Source organism: Dipteris shenzhenensis, chromosome 26 (genome assembly GCF_047967505.1).
Source record: "Dipteris shenzhenensis isolate YYH24624 ecotype China chromosome 26, Dip_SZ_1.0, whole genome shotgun sequence".
NCBI classification, from domain to species: domain Eukaryota; kingdom Viridiplantae; phylum Streptophyta; class Polypodiopsida; order Gleicheniales; family Dipteridaceae; genus Dipteris; species Dipteris shenzhenensis.
The window spans coordinates 23,797,058-23,820,838 of NC_141621.1; the positions used below are offsets into that span (position 1 = coordinate 23,797,058).

At 45.3% G+C, this 23,781-nt stretch overlaps 1 protein-coding gene across 4 annotated transcripts in view; it reads left to right on the forward strand.

Moving 5' to 3' along the window:
- The first annotated feature begins 544 nt into the window (after nucleotides 1-544).
- The window catches only part of LOC147884849 (P-loop containing nucleoside triphosphate hydrolases superfamily protein), a 45,820-nt gene continuing 22,583 nt past the window's right edge, over nucleotides 545-23,781 (forward strand). For all 4 annotated transcript variants that reach the window (XM_087397429.1, XM_087397428.1, XM_087397430.1 and 1 more), the window contains exons 1-2: nucleotides 545-1,227; nucleotides 1,455-2,683. In XM_087397429.1, the coding sequence (XP_087253555.1) occupies nucleotides 606-1,227; nucleotides 1,455-2,683 (1,851 nt within the window). In that variant the 5' untranslated portion in view covers nucleotides 545-605. The remainder of the gene's footprint in view (nucleotides 1,228-1,454; nucleotides 2,684-23,781) is intronic.

Sequence of the window (23,781 nt, forward strand, 5' to 3'; positions counted from 1 at the left end):
AACGATAAAACTTGCCTTGTAAGATGCTCGTCCAAAGCGGACGTGCTAATAGTGAATTTTACTATGGGAATGCAGACTTTCCAAACAAGGTGAATGATCAAAATCATTCATGAGGCATGCCCAGGTCCAAAATAGAAAGAAGAGAAAACTAGGGAGGAAATGGTGGAGATCACATGCCCCCAATAGAAAGAAGAGAAAAACAGGAGAAAATGGTGGAGATCAACCAATCACAAAATTTGATTTTTTAAAAGCCAAAAAAGTACTTTTCTCTTCTAAAGAAATCGTCGTTGCTATAGCCTACCCCCCAGGACAGGCCAAAAACAGGTGTAGCTGCTGTGCAACTCATAGTCACTTTGAGACCATTCCTGCACAACTCGCAATCACTATTCAAGAGGGCAGTGCGCGCGGCACGCGGTGCCGCTTGTTCGGATTGGTGATGATGATGTGTCATGATGATGTCATCATGGGTGATGAGTCAGCAGTCATCACGGTGGCCTTTACACCAGGCAAGGAAACTTGCTCATTTTCGAGTTGATTGTACGTCGTGCATCGTCTCTTTCGTTTTTGCAAAGTGCAGAGGTGCACCTTTCTTCACAGCACAAGCTATGGCGAAGCGCAAATTTGGGTTCGAGGGCTTTGGAATCAGTCGCCCCGCCACCTTCAATTTCGAGCCTGCTCAAGCCCCTCGCCGCATCTCCCTCCCCTCCCCTCCCCGCCGTGCTCACGACAACCATGAGGATCACGACCTCGACAACATCGAGTATGACGACGACGAGTCCCACTCCTCCAGAATCGATCGCTCCCAGGCCGGATTGGATCGACCCGACAGTCCCAATTCGCCCCCCCCCGAGGAAGAAATCGACCCTTTGGATGCTTTCATGGAAGGTATCCACGAGGAGGTGAAGAACGCTCCTGCAAACCCTAAACCCAGAGTGGAGAGCCTGGAAGACGAAGAGGACGACCCCATGGAGAGCTTCTTGAATGCGCGCAGGGACGCGGGTTTGTCGCTGGCTGCAGAAGCGTTGCACGCAGGTTATGATTCCGATGAGGAGGTTTATGCAGCTGCCAAAGCTGTGGATGCGGGGCTTGTTGAGTATGACTCAGATGACAATCCTATCATCACAGTTGATCGAAAGAAGATCGAGCCCCTTCCACCTTTGGACCATAGCGACATAGACTATGAACCGTTTACTAAAGATTTCTACGATGAGAAGCCTTCTATCTCAGGTACATTATCGGTCAGTACGGAACCGGGAAATTGTCTGTCTAAAGCATTGCGGTTAATTACCAATCTCCTAAAATAGGTGATCAGAAATGAGTAGTGATTATAGTGTCATTATTCTCCTTGTAAGCCCCGTAGATGCAGCAGAGTTATATGTCAAGCTTTCTCGCTTTCATTTAATTTTATTCAGTGTAGAGCCGTTACAATTTTGACTTTGCTGATTTATGAGCAGGCATGAGCCAGGAAGAAGTGTCCGCTTATCGACAATCATTGGCAATCAAAGTATCTGGATTTGATGTTCCTCGACCAGTTCGAGAATTCGAAGATCTAGGGTTTGATGCTGTGCTTATGAACGCCATCTCAAAGCAGGGCTACGAAAAGCCTACCCCTATTCAGTGTCAGGCATTGCCTGTTGTACTAAGTGGTAGGGACATGATTGGCATTGCTAAGACTGGGTCAGGCAAAACGGCCGCCTTTGTTTTGCCTATGATTGTCCACACTTTGGATCAGGAAGAACTCGATAAAGGTGAAGGTCCTATAGGTGTCATTTGTGTGCCTACGAGAGAGTTGGCCCAGCAGATATACACAGAGACAAAAAAGTTTGCAAAATCTCATTCTATCAGGGTTTCAGGTATATATGGAGGAATGTCAAAGTTTGAGCAATTTAAGGAGTTGAAAGCTGGATGTGAGATTGTCATAGCCACTCCAGGACGTCTGATAGATATGATAAAAATGAAGGCTTTAACAATGCTCAGAGCAACGTATCTTGTTCTGGATGAGGCTGATCGTATGTTTGACCTCGGATTTGAGCCTCAAATTCGGTCAATTGTTGGTCAGATCAGGCCTGATCGACAAACTCTTCTCTTCTCGGCTACAATGCCCAAGAGAGTAGAACGACTGGCAAGGGAAATTTTATCAGATCCTGTTAGAATAACTGTTGGGGAGGTGGGAAGCGCCAATGAAGACATAACCCAAGTTATTGCAGTGATGCCTTCTGATGATGAAAAGTTTCCTTGGCTTCTGAATAGGCTTCCAGCGATGGTGGATGAAGGCGATGTCCTGGTGTTTGCATCTACAAAGCTTAAAGTGGAAGAGCTTGAGAATCGATTAAGTGAAAAGGGATTTAAGGTTGCTGCCTTGCATGGAGATAAGGATCAAGCATCACGGATGGAGGTCCTGCAGAAGTTCAAATCTGGGGTCTATCATGTCTTGGTTGCAACTGATGTTGCAGCTCGGGGTCTGGATATAAAATCAATCAAGGCAGTGGTTAACTTTGATATTGCGAAGGACATGGACAGTCACGTGCATCGAATAGGACGAACAGGACGGGCAGGCGATAAAGAGGGGGTGGCTCATACCCTTATAACCCAGAAGGAGGCACGGTTTGCTGGAGAGCTTGTAAATAGTCTCATTGCAGCTGGTCAGAGTGTACCCTTAGAGCTGATGGACCTGGCCATGAAGGTGGGATTCTCTGATGATTTAAATCCTCCAGTTTCTAACTGTTGAAAAATCCAGTTTGTCTTTGTTGTTTCTAAGGCTTTTAAGCCCTCCAGTTTAATGTCTTTGTTGTGTCGGAGCCATTAGTCCAATCTCTGCCATCAAGCTCCTGTTTTGTTTGTTGCCCGCAAGTTTCTGAAAGTGAAAGATAAAAAGATTGCCATTTTAGAACAATCTTTGGTCCCCACCGCGCCCTGCCAATCCACCTCTGCCCCTCGCCCCTTCCACTGCAAAAATGGGGAAAAAACAACAGCTGTAAATGTTCTAATTGCAGCTAGCTGCTAGTCAGATGGTTCTGTTGGAGCTTATGGACCATTCCACAAAGATCGAGGTCTGGTTTCTGTCTATTCTTTCGACGAAAATCTGTAAGGGAGGGGATGTATGAATTCTCTGATATTTTTAAATCCTCAGATTCTGGGTTGTGAGTGAAGATTTTGGTCTTTAGCATTAGGTCAACCTCCACCTTGCTCTCCCAGGAAAGTCTCAGATCAAATCTCTGCTCTCTCTCTTTCCTTTCTTTTTTTAAACCTGTTCTCTAAACTCAGAAATTTGCAAACAGAAGTAGTAGTACATTGTTTTTGCAAAGTTGGAGTCTATATCATGGCGAATTCTGCCCTCTGTTTCTTCTGTCTCTGAGGAGTATTAGAAAACATATCAATATATATCTAGGTGAATCCAGGAACATGCCTAGACTCATCCTTTGAAAACACAACAAATAGTACAGTTTCAATCTCGTGATAGTCACTCACAGGTTGAAAACCGTAACTCTATCATGTATAGCAGGGACTAGCTACTACGACATCCCCACTGACGTGGGTGTAGACCAATGTATAAACAAATGCTCTCATATCCACACGCCCATGCACACTTGAGTGTTCATTTATACAAAAGTCTTTGTACTGAGTTTCTGTCAGCACTCTGGAGGTGAAGGGCAGACTCAGCCGTGACAAATGCTAGTACTATAGGAGAAGGCTAATCAAGTAGTTGTCCAATCCTGTTCATTCAAACCACAACTGCTTGTGAAGACTATAGAATTTCATTTTAGTCTCTACCAAATGAGCATTTCTAAGCAAAAGATGTTTAGAAGCGAAAGCAAAAGATCCGCATTAAGTACAGATTTGTGTTAATTATCTGGATGTTGCTCATTGTTTGCCTCATTGAAGCTTATTGTATGCACTTTCATGAACTTTCAGCTCTACATTCTGGGAGGATGAGTTCAGGATTAAATTTTAACTTTTTTAGTGTCATGCTGCATGCATCTCATGCAAGCATGCATCCGGTCAATGTTTCATTGGATGGTGTTAGAATTCAGTTGCTATTCGGTTATCAGTTTATATTCCTATTTTGACATAATATATGTGATCAGCACATCATACACATCAGCGTATGTGCTCATTTTAATTTTAAAGGGTTTGGGCACTTTATGCTCTCTCTGCTCCAATCATTTTAAAGCTGTACTTATTGGCTCCAGCTCACATGAGGGCATTGAAAAGTCACCAGTCTCATTGTGCTTATGTACTCTTCAGTACTCATGCTGTTTGCTGCAGAGTTTTTTTGGGGGACTTTCACTTCCATCCTATTCTATCGTCATGTTTGCTTTGCATATCATTGTTTTCTGCTATTTTGCTTCCATTCTCTTGTTTGATGCTCCTTTGTGCTTTTTCATCTTCTGTTAGAGATTAACTATGAATGGGCCTTGCTTGCTTGGCCAAGTAAGAGATTACTAGTCCACAATGTCATGTACTGTTATGGATCCTACACCATGTGTGGGCCCAAGATAAAATCAATGCTCCGATGTGAAGATAGACATTGAAATATGGAAACCAAAACTTAAATATAAAAGTCCAAAGACAGGACCAACGATGAGTACAAAACAACCTATACCATGTGGACAGCGGGATGCTGCTCCACTGGTGCTAGATATGGTGTTGCCCAACCTTCTCTCTCCTCCTGCTGCATGTCTTTCAAATGAGGTCTTCTGTGGCTTAGGGAGAAGCCCCAAATGCCTTTGTCAGATCTTGCTAGATCTGAGATCATAAGGTGTTGCCCAACTCTCTCTCTCCTCCTGCTGCATGTCTCTCAAACGAGGTCTTTTGTGGCTTGGAGGAGGAGCCCCAAATGCCTTTGTCAGATCCCGTTCTGTAACCTCAGTGTTCTACACAATGATTGAGCTCTACACAAGTGTTAAGGGCTTCTTCTGCTTGGTCGTGCCTCTGCTGATCCCTGTTACTGTCTTTATCTGACTCTCTAGCGCCTAGGAGTGAACTTATATAGGCTGGAACTGCTGCAATGATTTTGTGCTTGCAGCTTTACTATTTGTGGCTTGTTTGCACCCCACAGTGGCTGCCAAATGATCTTCTAAATTGTATCTTTTGTCCCATGCGAGCAGTTTTTTTGGGCTATTCAAAAGCACCTTGTAATAGTGGATTTTGCTTTTCGGGATTAAAAGCATATAATGCTTTTGATAGCGCTCATCCACTCTTCAAAACTCCTCTCCATGGCCACCCTGGTCCCTCCCCTCCGTTTGTGCGTCTATACGATTCCTTGCAGCTTCCTCTCATTCTTTTGCTGCCTTGGCCGATTAGTTTTCTCCTGTACGATTCTTGGTCCCCGTGCTATCCTCCCTTTCCTCTACCATTCCCTGCAGTCATTGTCTTCTTTTGAACGATCTCCCTTCCTTGTATACGTGGTGGAACATGGTGGACAGAATTTAAGCAGCTTGCAGCTTTCAGCTTAATTTTTCACCAGTGTTTGGCGACGGAGAGCCACCACATTAACAAGACTCCTTCGTTGGATTACTGTCTTGTGGAATTGGAGGATGAAATCACGTCAAAACTCATTCCACGAAGACCGGAAGCTGTCCTTCAAGAGATGGAGAATCTCTTGGATATTATAAGACTCCACATAATCAAAAGTATGTGACTAAAGGATCATACTGTGCCAAGTGTCGCGAATGTGTCTTAGAAGCATTGTGTCAACACCATGTTCTTTACAAGCATGAGAGATCTCGAACTTGATCTCTAGGCATTCGGCCTTTCCTTATACTCATCCAAATTTACCAACTAATACGACCCTAGCACTCCTGAGAATCCGGACGTGCAAACAAGCACAAAGAAACAACCATAGAACAATGATGATGGATGCATGTATGCTCACCACCCAACCATGACATCTAGGACTAGGATGTCCCCTTTGAGCCACAAGCTGAGCTGCTGGCACACTAGAACGGCTCCCAACTAGATTCCTACGAGCTTGGCATCCCATACCACTAGGTGGCGCCCTCAAGGGCCCTAGATCTACTACTGGGTCTTGGGCTACGCTAGAAACCAGGTACGTGTTTGCAACACGATCTAGGATCTAGACTAGTAAGGAAGAGCTAAGCTTGCTCTGCCTTGCATGATTGGAAATTGAACCCCTGGGCTTCTTATATAGGGTCGAGCCCAGTGCTGCTAGAAAAAGCAGAGACCCTAACTCATCCGTGCCCTTGCAACTCAACCTGAGAATCGCCTGCCTAGCCCCAAGCCTCCCCAGGTTTCTTGAGCTAGTCCTGTGTGCCTAAAGCACACGTCAGATACGGTCCATGCAAATGACATACTCCCTTTCCATTAAGAAGTTCATAAGAAAGTCCAGAAACTTTCTCTCAAGGTTAGTCAATGTCTCCCATGTAGAATCCTCCACGACATGATCCTCCCACTTAATCTTGTATTTAGTGATTGTCCTATTTCTAACTTGACGTTCACAAAATCCAAGAATTCTTTCAGGTTCGTGCGGTATAAAGGTCAAATCCTCAACGTGTATAAGTTCTCTTATGCTTGCGATAAGGTGATAGAAATGGACCAACTGAGGGTATGTAGAGCGGAAGATTGATAGAATAGCCCAAGAGCTCACATAGTGTGTGGTGTGGGTGGAATCACAAACTTCTTTACTTAATGTGCTTCACATAGATGTGTTGTGTAGACTAGCAAACATGTAGGCTATGGCAAGCAATGGAGGTGAGAAGAGAAAAAATGAGATGTTGTAATGAATTGCTGCAAAACTGAGAGTGGAGGCTCAAGAGAGAGCCAACATAACAAAACCCTAGGGCTAAATGCCCTAACGAGACTAAGTGTCCTAAGTGTCCTAAGTAGTACATGTACTAATTGTACCAGCTGACCTGACTAATTGTAACTAGGCTTACAAGGCACATATCAAGGAATTAGTGGCACCTATGGATAGCCCATAGAATGGCCTACAAACCCCCCTCCATGGTATGGGCTGAAGTATCCTAGACATGGCTCAAGATACTTGAATATCTAATGTCATGGTTACACATGTTCATCCTATAGGGATATAGCAACCTATGACTGTACAGAGTACAACAGATCAAGTCACAAAAGATACTAAGCTCAAAGCTTGCCAAAAACCTGCAAACTTAGGTCGAGGTAGAGCCTTCGTAATAAGATCTGCTAAGTTGTCTTTAGTGGGAACATAAGACAACTGAATATCACTTGCTCAGAATCTCTCTGACATAGTGATAATGAACCTCAATATGCTTTGTGCGAGCATGGAAAACTGGATTCCATGCAAAAGACAAAGCACTCTGACTATCAGTGAAGATGTCGTAGCCTGTAGGAGCAATCTGACATGCATAAAGATCTGCAAGTATCTTCTGGAGCCAAACACACTCCATTGTAGCTGTAAAAGCTGCTATATACTTAGCTTCATAGCTAGAAGTAGCAACTGTACTTTGCTTCATCATGAAGTACCAAGCATGAAACAGTTGCTACTATGTGACACACGGGTGTCCGAACAGCCAGCCCAATCACTATCAGTGAATCCATGCGTAACAAGTGAAGAATCAGCCTCATAAAGGAGGCCCAAATGCTGAGTGCCTTTGAGATGCCTGAAGACAGGTTTCACGGCATGCCAATGGTGCGTAGAAGGGTTGTGCATATATCTGCTCAACTGTGAGTGACACATCCCAGCACTCTTGAAACCCCTGATCTGCAAAACAACCACACACAACATCAGAACTGAGCAGGCTGCTCACCACCCAACCGTGACATCTACGGGATGTGATCCCGAATCAGAAGATGTCCCCTCCGAGCCACGAGCTGAGCTACTGGCACGAACTCCCAATCAGATCCAAACCAGCCTGGTGTCCCATACCACCAGGTGGCGCTGTGAAGCCTTGGATCTATCACTGGGCCTTGGGCTACGCTAAGATGCAGGCGCGCGTCCGCGACTCAATCCAAGATCAGACCTGGCACCTGGGAACGAGACTTGCTCCCAACTGCACACTGAGAACTGAACCCCCTGGGCCTCTTTTATAGACTCGGGCCCCGGTGCCAAAAATAGCGAAGACCTATAAATAGTTCGTACCCTTGCCACTCAACCCGAGAATCAAGCCTGCCTAGCTCTAAGCCTCCCCAGGCTAACCTGAGCTAGTTCCGTGTACCTAGTACACGTCAGATACCAATCCGTGCACATGACATACTCCCCCTCCTCTAAGAACTCACTCCTGAGTTCGCTAAGAAATCCGGAAATGTTCTTTGGAGGTTTTGTAATGTCTCCCATGTTGCATCCTCCTCAACACGATCCTTCCACTTAATCTTGTATTCCGTGATAGTACGATTTCGAATCTGTCTCTCACGAAATTCAAGAATAGATTCAGGTTCGTGAGGAATAAAAGTTAAATCTGTAACTTCTATAATCTCATGAGGAGAAACAAGTTGATCATCTGCACCCAATACTTCTTTCAGTCTACTGACATGAAAGATTGGATGTACTTTAACATCAGGAGGCAATTCTAGTCGATATGCAACTGGTCCAATTCTTTTAATGACCTTGAATGGGCCACAGTATCTGGGGGATAATTTCGGAACCAAACCAGTACTTAGGCTCTTGGATTCCTTAGGAATTCTCAAATATACCATCGTTCCTTCAGAGAACTCTCTGGGTGAACGATGTCTATTAGCATAAAATCTGTCCCGATCTTGGGCACTTCTAATAGACTCCTTGGCAAACTGCAACATTTCCTGCATATCTAGCAAGAAGTTCTTAGCAGCATCATTTTGAATCCCTTTTAATCCTACCATAACTGGTGACTTAGGTTGAAACCCGTACATAAGCATAAAAGGACTATAACCTGTACTAGAATGCTTTGCACTGTTGTAAGCAAATTCAATCATAGGTAGATAATCTTCCCATGAAGACTGTCTCTTAGATACATATGCCCGAAGCATGTCTTCAACCAACTGGTTGACCTTCTCTGTACTGCCATCGGATTGTGCATGATCCGAGGAACTCATACTTAGAGTAGTTTCTAACTTCTAAAAAACAAGTGTCCAAATGTTACTTGTAAACTTTGAGTCCCTGTCACTGACTATGGCAAACCATACAGCTTGAACAAGTGGTCCACAAACTCGTGAGCCAACTGAACAGCTGAAATAGTTGTTCTAGTAGGTAAGAACCTAGCCATTTTTGTCAAACGGTCGACTATGACCCAAATAGAGTCATGACCCTTGCGCGTTCGAGGCAAACCAGTAATAAAATCCATGGAAATACTTTCCCATTTATTACCTGGAATCTGTAAAGGCTGTAATAAGCCCGCGCTCCTAAGGCGTTCAGCCTTAGTAACCTGACAAACCCGGCAACCTACTACATAGTTCTCTATAAATGCACGCATCTTAGGCCAATAAAAGGTATGCTTCACAAGAGACAGAGTCCTATGTATACCTGGATGTCCCGCACTAGGAGCATCATGACACTCCCAGAACATCAGGCACACAAATCTTTTCATTCCGGAACAGCAAGCCGTTCCTAATCATCCACTGACCTCCTGCCGCCTGTATCCTAGGTGGCACAATCCCTGAGTCCTGGTCAACCATGGAGCTCCCATCCTGGACTCTCTGCCAATAAGAACTGAAATGACTATCAGTTGCGTATAGCCCTCTCAAGGATTGAAATAGGTCTGAGGATATTGCCGTAAATGACAAAGCATTTACAAACTTAACTCGACTTAAGGCATCCGCCACACTATTCAACGAACCCTTACGATAACGTATTTCGAAATCAAAATCCTGCATTAGCTCTGCCCATCTAGCTTTCCTTCCTCTCAATTCTGAGCCATCACACACATACTTAATTGACTGGTGATCAGTCAATACAAGGAACTTTGAACCATACAAGTAGTGTCTCCAAACCTTGAGAGCATACACTACAGCATAAAGTTCCTTCTCAAGTGTGGGCCAACGATACTGAGTGTCGTCTAGCTTCTTACTCTCGAAAGCTACAGGTCTGCCCTCTTGGAATAGAGCTGCCCCAATCGCATAATCACTCGCATCGGCCTCCAAAACATAAGGCCGGGTAGGATCGGGTAATGCAAGAACGGGTGCTTCCTTGATAGAAAACTTCAAGGTTTCAAAAGCCTTGTTCATTGCATCATTCCAAGAGATCGGCTGGGTAGACCTGCGTCCACGACCTTTCAATATGTTGGTCAAGGGTGCCGTGATATGTGAATAATCACGCACTGACTTCCGAAGAAATACCGTAAATCCTAGGAAAGAACGAAGTTGTTTCACAGTCTGAGGGATAGGCCATTCTAAAACCTTCTGGATACGATCCAGATCAATGCTAATACCTTCAGAAGAAATCTTGTGTCCTAAGTAAATGATCTCCTTCATAAAGAAGTCACATTTACTCATCTTGGCATAAAGCTTATGCTGTCTTAGAACAACTAAGACAACCCGGAGGTGTCCTATATGATCCTCAAGCGTTTTACTATATACCAAGATATCATCTAAGAACACTACAACAAATTTGCCCAGATAATCTCTGAACAAATCGTTCATCATCTGCTGAAAAGTAGCAGGAGCATTGGTCAAACCAAAAGGTAATACGAGGAACTCGTAATGACCATACCTAGTCCGGAATGCTGTCCTATCTATGTGTTTAGCATAGATACGGATTTGATGATAACCCGTACGCAAATCAATCTTAGTGAAATACTTCGCTCCGGCCAAACGGTCTATCAAATCATCGGAACGAGGTAAAGGATAGCGGTTCTTAATTGTGACTTTATTTAATCGTTTATAATCTATACACATTCTCCAGGAAGAATCTTTCTTCTTTCTTAAGAGGACAGGTGCACCCCAAGGTGATTTACTTGGGCGGATATAGCCCATATTTAGGTAATCCTGAAGCTGTAAAGCTAACTCATCCTCCTCTACCTGGCTCATCCTATAAGGTGGTACACTGATAGGTTGAGTCTCTGGGACTAAGTCTATGCGATGATCTACTGCCCGTTCTGGAGGTAAACCTTCCGGGAGTTGAGCTGGGAATACGTCTTTAAAATTATCTAACAACATTCTCAATTCACGGTGTTCAAACACACTTAATTCATTCTTGTTAATGACCGAAACAACAAATGAAGAAAGTGGAATCAAAACACACTGATAGACATCATAATGAGAATTGTTTAATATATTCCGAAGCTGCATCGCAGATACAATAGGCCCCTGAGAAGGGGGGATTTGATCACACTGAATACAAAATTGGGTGTCCTTATCTACAAAAGAAAGCTTATGCTCCGTCCATCCGATCTGAATATTGTGGGCTTTAAACCACTCTATCCCGATCAACAAGTCTACATGCTCTAGATGCATAACATAACATGTGAGAGCTCCCGTGTAGGCCTGAATCCGGATAGGAAGCGCTTCAACCTTGCGATCCCAAAACTGCTTCCCAGCTGGAAGCTGCACCTCATAGGTGTGGTCGCTAGGTACTGTGGACAGCCCCATCTTCTGCACAAATTTGTAATTAACAAAATTGTGAGAGCTGCCGGATCAAAGAGAATGTGAACCTGTTGGTCCCTAACTTCTCCATAAACTCGGAAAAGATCATGGGAACCAAACAACGAAGTATTGAAAGTACAATTACAAGAAAGGGGGCAGGTAATGACATTTACTGAAATACCTGTCATCGTGACTTGGTTTGCTCCCTTGGCTGCGGTACGTGGACCCGCCTGGAGCTTCGGTCCTAGCACCAACTTTTGGTTCTTCCGCTTAGGACACTCATTCTTTGTGTGGCCCCGCTCCTCGCAATAGAAACATCGGCCTTCTTGCTTGAGCCTGAGAGTGCGAAGGAAACGGGCCTTACCATTCTTTGCTGGAGTTAAGCTTTTCCTGGAGGCGTTGTCCATAGACTTCATCTCCGCAATACCAGTTGTATGCTGAAAGAACTTGCGTTTGTTCTTTCCACTCGTATCGGTAACTGTGGTTGCCTTGGTACCGGCCATGGTATCATCATATATGCGTGCATATGTCATGGCCTCCTGCAACGCTGTGCACTTGTTGTTGTCTTTATCTGCAACTTGTAGGAGTCTGGCAAACCATCCACGAAGAAACCTAACAAGGTCACTGGATCCATTTTAGTGGCCCTGGTTTGCAGATCCCTAAATCTTTGAAGATAAACTTCAAAGGTCAAGTTTAATTTTGACATATCGAGGGCCTTGAGCTTGCCAACGATATCGTAGTCATCCTCCTTCTTCAGGAACTCCTTCTTGAAGATGCCCTCAAAATCTGTCCAAGTATCAGGCTTAGGCTGGAGTTCTTTCCACCATAGCAAGGCTTTACCTGACATAAACCCTGCTGCAAGTTGGATCTTTTTCTCATCTGGATAGGGGTGGAATTGGAAGTGTACCTGCCACTTGTGCAACCAAGTGTCAACTACCTCCTTTGTTCTTGACTTTTGGTCACCCGGAAAAGGATCTGGAGTTATATTCGGGCCTAGCACTGAAGCCATGGCATCCACATGCGTGAGTGCCTGTACAGTGCTAGCCAGAAGAGTGAGAGTTGCTTGTATCCCCTGGAGCTGCTGTGTCAACCCCGATTGATTAGCATTGACCTGCTCGAATTTGCCATCAAGAGCAGTCGTAAATTCACTGAAGGCTTTTTTAGTTATCAGGTCGTCATAGAGACCCTGATCCTCCTCTCCCACAGGAGTGTAATCCAAGTCCTGCTCTCCCATGGTGAACTCGGGATTTTGAGCATCAGACATGGCTGTAATCTGATTTGAATACAAACGGAGAGAAATAACTGACTGAAACGAAGCACAGAGGAGGATGGAGCAGAAGAAAACCGTCCCGAATGATGCTGACGGAAAGAGATGCTGAAATCTGGCGAATCGGAAGCCCACGAATCCCGAGGCCTCCCCGAACCCGCCACCCGGATGTGCGTGCTGCTGGAGTAGCTGTACGGTCTGCTGACGCAGGCCGTACGGTCGCTGACGTGGCTGTACGGCTGCTGACGGAGGCCGTACAGAGGCTGACGGAGGCCGTACAGGGCTGACGTAACTGTACGGCGTCCGTACAGTGCTGCAGGTACAGGGCGCAGTCGAGTTTTGAAGCAGCAGCAGGTGCAGGGGCTGGCGAAAGTAGTCCGTACAGGCTGTACGGGCTGATGCAGGGCCTTCGATGGCTGCGCAGGCTGACGCAAGCAGGGGCGGATGCAGGAGACTGCACGAGGCAGGGCGATGCTGGCGCAGGCAGGGTACGGACGAGGCTGGCTGGCTGGTGCAGAATTCGAGGGGAAAGCTCGAAGCTTGAGGCTGCTGGTGGGTAGGCTAGTACCCTGCCCTCACCTATATAGGGTGCAGGGCAGCCTTATTTGGAAGCTGAGCTTCCAAAAAAGGCCAGGCCCCTCCAGCTTTGGAGGGGTGCTTTTTCGAAAAAAGCACCCCCCTGCGCAGGCTGCACGCAGCCCTATGCGCAGGCTGTTGACAGCCTGTTGCGCAGGCTGTCAAGCCTCTCCTTGCCCCGCCTACTCCGTACCATCCTAAACGTTACATCCCCGCCTCCCTTGCTGCCTTTTTCCTGCCCATCTCCTGCTTTTCTGCTCTCTTTCTCCTTCCTCTAGACTTCTCTCACAGGCCTTCAGAGATCTCGATTTTCTCTCTCTCATATTCTTCTTTCTTTTCCAGATATCTCTCCACCCCTTCTATCCCAGGTAGCCAGCAAAAACGCAGCAAGGAATTTCGAAATTTAGGCCATACCTGGAAGAGAAATCCGTCAAAATTCTCGCATCAGAAGTTCCTACCTCAGGAGTTGGCTCTGATACCAACTGACACATCCCAGCACTCCTGAAACCCCTGATCTGCAAAACAACCACACATAACATCAGAACTGAGCAGGCTGCTCACCACCCAACCGTGACATCTACGGGATGTGATCCCGAATCAGAAGATGTCCCCTCCGAGCCACAAGCTGAGCTACTGGCACGAACTCCCAATCAGATCCAAACCAGCCTGGTGTCCCATACCACCAGGTGGCGCTGTGAAGCCCTGGATCTGTCACTGGGCCTTGGGCTACGCTAAGATGCAGGCGCGCGTCCGCGACTCAATCCAGGATCAGACCTGGCACCTGGGAACGAGACTTGCTCCCAACTGCACACTGAGAACTGAACCCCCTGGGCCTCTTTTATAGACTCGGGCCCCGGCGCCAAAAATAGCGAAGACCTATAAATAGTTCGTACCCTTGCCACTCAACCCGAGAATCAAGCCTGCCTAGCTCTAAGCCTCCCCAGGCTAACCTGAGCTAGTTCTGTGTACCTAGTACACGTCAGATACCAATCCGTGCACATGACAGTGAGACAGCATATTGAAGATTGGGTCTCGTATGGCATAAATCAAACAACCAACTGCGTGCTGATAGAGAGTGCTGCCATCCTCAGAAGAGACGTGAAAACCAGGCTCTAATGGTGTGGATACTGGCTTGCAATCCTCAAACTGAAAACGCTGCAAAACCTGTCCAATATACTTAGATTGTGACATCAAAATGCCCCCTTCATTGCTAGCAAGTTGAATGCCCAGATAGTAATGCAAAAGGCCAAGATCAGACATAGCAAATGTCTTCGACAAGTCAAGCTTAAAAGCTGCAACTTTCCGGACAGCTGCTCTAGTGAGGGGACCTTTCTGGGCTCCTGTATTTCAGCTCTTTCCTGGTCAAGAGCCATGTGCATAATGTCCTGATCAAGCTGAGGCATATCAGGCTGTAAATGAGGCTGAATATCATGCGGCCCATGTGGCTGCGAATGACCAACAGATGGAGGAGGAGCAACCTCAGATGTGACATCATCATGAGCATCTGATGGAAACAAATGCATCAAGCTGTCAAAGAGATCTAAGGCATCAACAATGGGCTATTTTTGACAGTCCAGCAAAGGCATAGTTAAGGATTCATCAAATACAACATCCCTATTGACAAAACACTTGCCCGTGTGGGGCTGGTAGAGCTTGTAGTTCTTGCCCTCTGAGCTATACCCAATAAAAATGCATTTGACAGCTTTATCATCCAACTTGGTGTGTGTCGAAGAAGGCACATGGGCATATGCCAAGCATCCAAGTCCTCACTGCTCAGGTGAGAAATCCGAGGTTTATGACCTGTCCAAGCCTCATAAGGTGTGATGGTCTTCAATGCCTTTGTGGAACATTTGTTCAAAATGTAATTAGCATACATAACGGCATCCAACCACAACTTGTTAGGCAAGTGCTAGCCATCTCCATCACAGATCGATTCTTGTGCTCAGCCACGGGGTTCTGTTGAGGAGTATATGGCACCGTGCACTGATGATGAATTCCACGTGAGGCCAAAAAAATTTCCTTTGACATATATTCACCCCCCTTGTCTGCATTAAGGTGAGCAATTTGCAGCCCACTCTCATTCTCAGCCAAGGCAATAAAATGCCTGAAGCATGTAGAAACTTTAGATTTAGATTTCAATGTGAAAATCCAATTGTACCTGGTGAAGTCATCAATGAATGTGACAAAATAATGAATCCCCCAAGAGCTGCAACCCGCATGGGTCCACAAACATCACTATGAACCAAATAAAGCTTGCGTGAGGCACCAACTCTCCCATCATTGGGAAATGCAGAACGGTGCATCTTACCAAGCAAACAAGGTTCACAAACATGCTTTGAAGGCATATGCATTTTGGGAAGATCTAGAATCATACCATCCTTATATAACTTAACCAAAGCCCCAAAGTTGAGGTGTCCAAACCTCTCATGCCACAAATGGGTATCTGTTATGGTTAGAGGAATCAACAGCAAAGGCATGTGCATCTACAAGTCCAGCATCATCCAAGCATCTGTCATAGGCATCAAGTCTATATAGTCCCATACAGTCATGTCAAGACCATGGTAAAAGGTATGTGTAGCATCATACACTGCACATCGAACATCATAAAAAAGAACCTGATACCCATAAGTAGCTATGGCTGAAATAGAAATAAGGTTCTTGTGAATGCTTGGAACATAAAGCACATTCTCTAGAGTGACAAGACCATCGGAAACAAAAGTAAGAGCAACTTGCCCGACGCCTTTCACTGTATATGATGCATTACTGCAGGAAGTAATGTGCTGCTAGCACCATTGTCAAAGAACCAGGCATTAGATACATCAGAAACTGTCATGTAGGCATCATGAACATTAGGATTATACTGACATGTAACCAAGAAAGCCCAATGCTGGTCTTGTGCAAAATTAGATGACTCATGTCGATCTTCTGGAGTAGGAGAACGAAATACTGCAAGACCAGATTCTTTCTTCTTCTTTTCAGATGCAATTCTCTTCCTACATTCAGAGATATCATGCCCAGGTTTCCTGTAATAGTTACATCTTTTCTTCTTCTTGTTATCCCCCGAAGAAGAGGCACCATGGGAGTGACCAGCATGTGAATGAGGGGGTTTACCATTTGAAACCTTGCCTTTGCCTTTGTTTTTAGCACTAGCCATAGAAGCATTGTGATTTGCACGGCTTTGTTCCTCCTGAAGGAGAAGAGCAACCGGTTGGTCAAAAGAATAATGGTTGGCATTTCCACGTGCAACCAACCACAATGTAGTAGCAAAGCCCTGATAAGAGTCAGGCAACCCATCAAGGGTAGTAGAAACAAGTTGAGAATCAGGCACCACCTCATCAATATTAGCCAATTGCTCTTTCAAATCCTTCACATTGGTAAGATAGACATCCATGTTACCACCCTCTTCAAGCTTCAAGTCCTTTAACTGCTCGTGGAGATAGGCAACCCTCACCTCATTCCGCACCTAATATAAGGATGCAAGCTGATCCCATGCTTGCTTTGCTGTCTTGCAAGACTGGATATGAGGGATAATGACCCTTTTAACTGAAAGAGCAATCAAGGCATGTGCTTTGGCATCTTGACCATCCCACTGAATCTGCTCCTGTGTAGGAGGCAAAGTACTTGTAGTAGAAGATGCAGCTGCTCCAGAAGTAGCATTAGACCCATCACCTGATGAGCCTGAAGCAGTACCTGTAGCGCTAGAGGCGGTTGCCGTAGCACCAGAAGTTGCATTGCATGTAGGCATGACCTCAAAGCCTGAAACAATGTGCCACAAATTCTTGGCAACCAATACATGCCCCATCATGTATGACCACATGGGGTAATTTGTGCCATCAAGCTTGTCCTCAGCCCCAATCATCCCAAACAAATCAGCCATGCTGCTGGTCATGGTGCTGAAAATCCAAGCAAATGCATCAACTAGAAAGGCAAATCAGAGGCAACCACTCAAAATCAAGTGGCAAAATTTTGTTCAAGGTTCAAAGCTTATCATTGCAAAAGACTCTGCTGTCCCAAGGTGTACCTATTGCAAAAATTTCCCAAAAGGCAACACGAGGCCTTCCAAGGCAACACGGGGCCTTTCTAAATTGCAAATGAAGCAGAAATTGGAAAGAACCAATGCAACAAAGGCTTACCAAATGATGTAGCCCAAAAATACAGTAGGGAAAAAGCTCCGAATTTGAGCAAAGGGATTCATCCTTGAATGGGAGATGAAAATGAGAGATGCCAAGAGAGGGCTGAAAATGAGAGTTACAGCAAGAGAAAGTGCTCCCAAGAGGAGGAGAGCACTTGGAAATGAGAGGAGAGTGATCCAATGGAGGGAAGCTTGCAGCCCGGGGCAAGCCAAAAGAGAAGGAATGGGCTCAAGGAGAGGCCTCCCGATCGCTTCAACAATCTCCAAATGTCTTCAACAACCGCATGCACCACGAGACGGCTCCAAAAGGCTGAAAAAAGCTTCAAATTGGCTGACATGAACTCCGAGGCAGTCTGTACAAATGCTGGCACAGCAGTTTCGTACAGGTCATTAATGCTGTTGTCAGGTCCGTACAACTGTCAGAAACGCATTAAATACAGACAGAGATCTCCGTACAGGCCATACCGCATCAAATGCCTGCATAGAATTCCGTACAGAGTCCGTACATGGTGTATGGACCACACGTGTGTGCTATATCTGCAATAAATGCTGGCTGGAGCGTCTGTACAGGTCCGTACAGATTGTACGGAATCTGTGCAGCTTGTAAGTGCCACACGTGTGAACATGGTGTAGTAGAAGATGCTCTGAAATTGGTCTTCCTTCGCAGCAGATACTCCAAAATGCAATCACTTCAGACTTCCTGCGACGGAAGTGCTTGGAGAGACCACAATGCTCACGGGTGTGTAGAAAACCAGCAGAGCAGCAAGAATGAGGGCGCAAGAGGCTGCCAAACAGCTTGGAAAAGCTGTCAATGGCTGAGGGAATGGATTCCCGATGTGCTCTAGAAGGCAAAAAACGAGATACCATAATGAATTGCTGCAAACCTGAGAGTGGAGGCTCAAGAGAGAGTCAAAATAACAAAACCCTAGCGCTAAATGCCCTATATTGGACAAAGTGTCCTAACTATCCTAAGTGGTACATATACTAACAGTATCAACTGACCTAATTGACTATAACTAGGCCTATAAGGCACATAACAAGGAATGAGTGGCACCTAGGGATAGCCCATACAATGGCCTACAAAATAGATAGTGATGCAAGCCATATATAGAATCCACCAAAACAATATATTTCCGTCCAAAGCTATGGACACAATACAAAAGACATATTCAGAATTCCACCAAATCGTGGTCCTCTGATCTTACCAAAAGGTTCTTCTACTATCTTTCTGGTACCTCTAGATCTCCACCTCGAGCGTATGTAGACTCTCTGTCCAAAGATCTTAGCACCTTGCTGCCTTGGTAGAAAGCCTAGGGTTCAGCCTTGTGTAGAGCTGAGTCTGCAGTGCCCCGACTCCTCTTGTCCTTTCAGGATGTAGGCCCAAGAGTGGATCACGTGCTCCTTTCTGCTGCAGCCCTTTGGTATGCCATCATTTCGGAGAGATGTGGTTGGCAGAGAGACCCAGCCTGGGGTTCATGCACCTCTCGCTCCGCCAATGAGCGCATATAGCGAGACGCAGCCAGTGCGTCAGATGGCAGTAGCTACTACGCAGCAGGGGGTCAGTGGTGGGCAGCAAGTTACTTTTGATGACATGTTGGCAGATTCTTTGCGTTCATATAAGGCCCTACCTGAGGCCATCAAACTTGAGATGCCCTTCTTCGAATATGTGAACCTCAAGCGTGATGATGCCCACACCTCTGGAGGGTACATACACAAGAATTATGATCAAGGACAAACTCACAGTGCTTAAGTTTAAAGGGGCTCCCAATGAGTTGGAGGAGTGGCTCCTGAAGTTGGAAGACTATTTCGACTTCTACCTCAAGTCTGAGGAGGAGCGCATCATTTTTGCAGGTATGCATATGCAGGACTATGCCCACACATGGTGGCGATACATGAGGGATTCGCCTCAGAGACCAACCACTTGGAGGGGTTTCAAAGAATTGATGGTCACTACATTTGTATCCCCGCTTGTCTTGGATCAATACTTTGGCTGAATTTTATGCCTTGTCGTAGACCGGTACGGTCCAAGAGTACTTGCAGTGCTTTTGGAGGCTTTCCCTGATTGTGCAGGATGTGTCTGAAAAGGGAAAGCTGCTATGTTTCATCCATGGGTTAAGTCCTTCTCTCGCTGCAGATGTGAAGGCACATAACCCTCAAACAATTGAGCGTGCAACCCACAAAGGTATTTGAGCTCAAATATGCCAACAAATATAAGATGACAGTGGGCAATGCATATGGGAATGCAAATGCGGCTGAGAAGAAGCCTAAGGTGAATGATTGGAATGAAAGAAAATCAGCAGCAACACCATTTCCAAGGTTTCCCACAGTTACAAGCAGCAAGATGCCATATGCTAATCCATACAGGTCATTTGATGCTAAGCCAGGAGCTAAGCCAAGTGTTGGACATGAAAAATCAGAATTTAAACAACACACTAGGGCTATTATGGACAGTAGAAAGAGGGCAAACTTATGCTTTAAGTGTGGTGAGAAATGGACTCTTGAGCATCGCGAAGTTTGCAAAATGCGTAACAATGGTACTGCAAAACTCAGCATGATTATTAAGATATTGGATGATGAGGATTTGATGGATGCTTCTAAGACGTTGGATGCCACTCATGATGATTCAGAGGGTGCACAAATCGTAGAAGAAGCTCTAGATGTTGGAGCCATGAAGGGGGCTGATTTCCCCTTTGACCCCGGTGGTGCTAATGAACATAATATGCATGGTATACATTGCGATGACACTCAGCCCATATGTAGCATGCGAGGCCGTTGGCCTAAAGTCTTTCATGTGGAGCATCAGGTTGCTATGCCTTTTCTTGCGCGAGAGGATGCAAATGGCAATGCTCTTGTGGACGAAGAGGAGATCTATTGGGATGCGCAGCAAGCCATTTATGCTATCTCTTCTCATGCCTTGATGGGTGCCAAAAGTGCTGAAACTATCAGATTGAAAGGACAAATTAATGGCAGGACTGTTCCCATGCTTGTGGACAGCGGTAGCACTCATAGTTTCATCAATTCTAAGACCTTACAGAAGGTGGGAGTGATTGCTACCGAGATTGATCATGGGCTGAGAGTAGAGGTGGCAAATGGACAGCATTTGGTCAGTAAATTTTGTTGCCAAGATGCAAGGATCAAGCTCTCTGAGGATTATGAATTTGCTAGGGATCTCTTGGCACTGGATATGGGCCCAATAGATGCTATTCTAGGCTGCGATTGGCTGAAATCTTTGGGTAAAATCAGCGTGGATTTAAATGCCCTATCACTCAGCTTGTCCACTAGGGTAGAACTGTAACATTGTATGGCATTGCCACTCCTAAATTGCAGGTCATTTCAGCAAGCAGTTAGCTAGAGAGCTCAGGAAGGAGCATGCCCTCTATGCATTGAATGTGTCAGTATTTCAGGGGTAGCATTCCCCGTGTTGAGGATTGTGATATGCAGTAGTTGCTATCGGAGTTTGCTGATGTATTTGCTGATATGCCATCCCAATTGCCTCCCAAGAGGGATGTGGATCATGCCATTGTTCTAGAGCTTGGCAGTAAGCCCATAAACAAAGCCCCATATTGTCTTTCTAAGGTTGAGCGGAAGGAAGTGGCAGTACAGGTGCGCGAATTGCTTGAGAAGAACTTCATCTCTCATAGCACTTCTCCTTTTGCCTCTCCCGTGCTTCTGGTGAAGAAGAAGGATGGATCATACCGCATGTGCATTGATTACAGGGATCTAAATAAGGCCACTATCAAGAACAGGTTTCTAATCCCCAGGATAGATGACTTGTTGGATGAACTCAAGGGTGCTCAGTTTTTCACGAAGATAGATTTGAGGTCTGGTTACCATCAAATTAGGGTGAAAGAAGGAGATGAGCACAAGACGTCCTTCCGCACAGAATGAGGCTTGTATGAATTCAAGGTGATGCCTTTTGGATTGACATGCCCCAGCCACCTTCCAGGCATTGATGAACAAGATATTGCAGCCACTTCTTTTCAGATGCGTGTTGGTTTTCTTTGATGATATCCTCATTTACAACAAGGATAGACGAGCACATTAAGCATGTGAAGCAAGTGCTGGAAATTTTGAGGATGCATCAGCCACAAAATCCCACCCAGTTGAAAGGATTTTTAGGTCTTGCTTCTTGCTACAAGCGCTTTATTCACAAATTTGCCAAGAGGGCAGCTCCTCTTACTGACCTCTTGAAGAAGGATGTTTTTGGGTGGTCAAGGGAAGCACAACGCAGCTTTGAAGACCTGAAATTTGCTCACACTCATGCACCTATCTTTGTATGCCCTGATTTTTCGCGTCCTTTCATTGTGGAGGCAGATGCCAGTGGCAAAGGATTGGGGGCTGTTCTGAGGCAGGAACATGGGGTAATAGCCTTTGAAAGTAGGAAGTTTGATGCTAAATAACTCAATTTCCATGTTTATGATCAAGAGATGCTGGCTATTTTGCATGCTTTCAAGAAATTGCACCACTATCTGTACGGAAGTAAAATTAAGGTGAAAACAGATCATAGGACACTCAGATTCTTCCTCACCCAGCCAAATTTGTCATATAAGCAAAAGAGGTGGTTGGCTACAGTCCAATCCTATGATTTTGACATTGAGTACAGAAAAGGGAAGGAAAATGTGGTTGCAGATGCCTTGTCCAGGATGTGGGCTTGCAATTTGTCTGCTATCTCTACCATATATCAGGAGTGGATTCATGGCATTCAGGAAGAGTATATGCAAAATTCTAAAGCAGCTCTCATATTTTCAGATTTGCAGAAGCCTTCTAGTCAAGGTCATCCATATTTCAAATTGCATAATGGGCTGTTGTGGTGCCAAGACAGGATTTATTTAGTGCCAGACTCAAAATACTGCTAGCTGGTTTTGCAAGAAATGCACTCCCCTCCCATGGCTGACATGTAGGTATCACTAAAACATATGAAAGAATCAAGCAGAGCTTTACCTGGGAAGGCATGTGGAGAGATGTGGTTAAATACGTGGCTGAATGCTTGCCTTGCTAACAAAATAAAGTAGATAGCAAGCTACCCGCAGGCCTCTTGTAGGCATTACCCATTCCAAAGGGCAAATGGACGCACATAGCAATGGATTTCATCACAGGATTGCCTTCTATAGAGAGGGGATGGGACAACGTCTTTGTTGTGGTAGATAGAATGACAAAATAGGCCCATTTCATACCCACTAAGACCTGGTATTCAGTATCGGAGGTTGCTTGGTAATTCATTGAACATGACTTTAAGCATCATGGTTTCCCTCAGGAAATTGTCAGTGACAGAGATGCAAAGTTTATGGGTCACTTTTGGCAGGAGATATTTACACCAGTGGGTACTTTACTCACACCTAGCATTGCTTACCATCCAGAGACTGATGGACAGTCAGAAAAGGTGAACAAATGGGTGGAGGAATATTTGAGGCATTTTTGTCATGATACTTAGAAGTCTTGGGATAAATGGTTGTCACTTGCTGAATTTTCCATTGGCATGAGCCCGTTTGAGGCAATGTATGGATGCAAGGTCGGGATGCCTTCTTTGAACACGATCTCTCACCTGTGTACTCAAGCCATCTGTACATACGTCTCACTTATATTGATTTCATACCCTATTAGAGGATTGCGCTGCCCTGATCAACACGAGGCTGCCCTTCACGCTTTCCCTCACACAAGTGGTCCACCCGTCCACCACCACCTGGGATCGTACCTTGTAATAGTTGGTACGATGATGAGTGTAAGGCTTTATGCCGTCAGCTCAGATTCGAAACAAAAAACAATCTTCCGAACAAACCAGAGACGCTACGTGAGTATCGTTGACTGGTACGTAGAAAGAAACTAGATTTCGTTCGCTGGAACGAGGAGGAACCACCGAACTTTTTGTTTAGTAACAACACTAAGGACTTTTGGTGGAGATTTCTAGAGAGACGGCCCCCCTCACCACTCATTGACACTCAGGTCTGGTATAACTATGAACGCATGCTATATGATATCCCAAATCAGCTAGTCCTTGACCTCACATATGCCACGTCCCACATCTTGCACACTCTGCACTAGGGGAGGAGTGAAGGATGCCGTAATGAAACTTCATAATGGCCAAGCGAAGGATCATGAGGGGCTATGCACCGAGTTCATTGCATATGGGATTAATTTCCTAGCCCCGATCTCAGCAAAGCTCTATAATGAAGCTGTTTGTTTGGGGTTTTCACGCACCTGGACCATTAACACTATTTCGCCCATCCACAAGGCAAGGGATCCCATGAGCCCGGAGAACTACAGGACCATGATGATTTTTTTTGCCGAAAAAACAGTGCTAATTATATTACTTCGA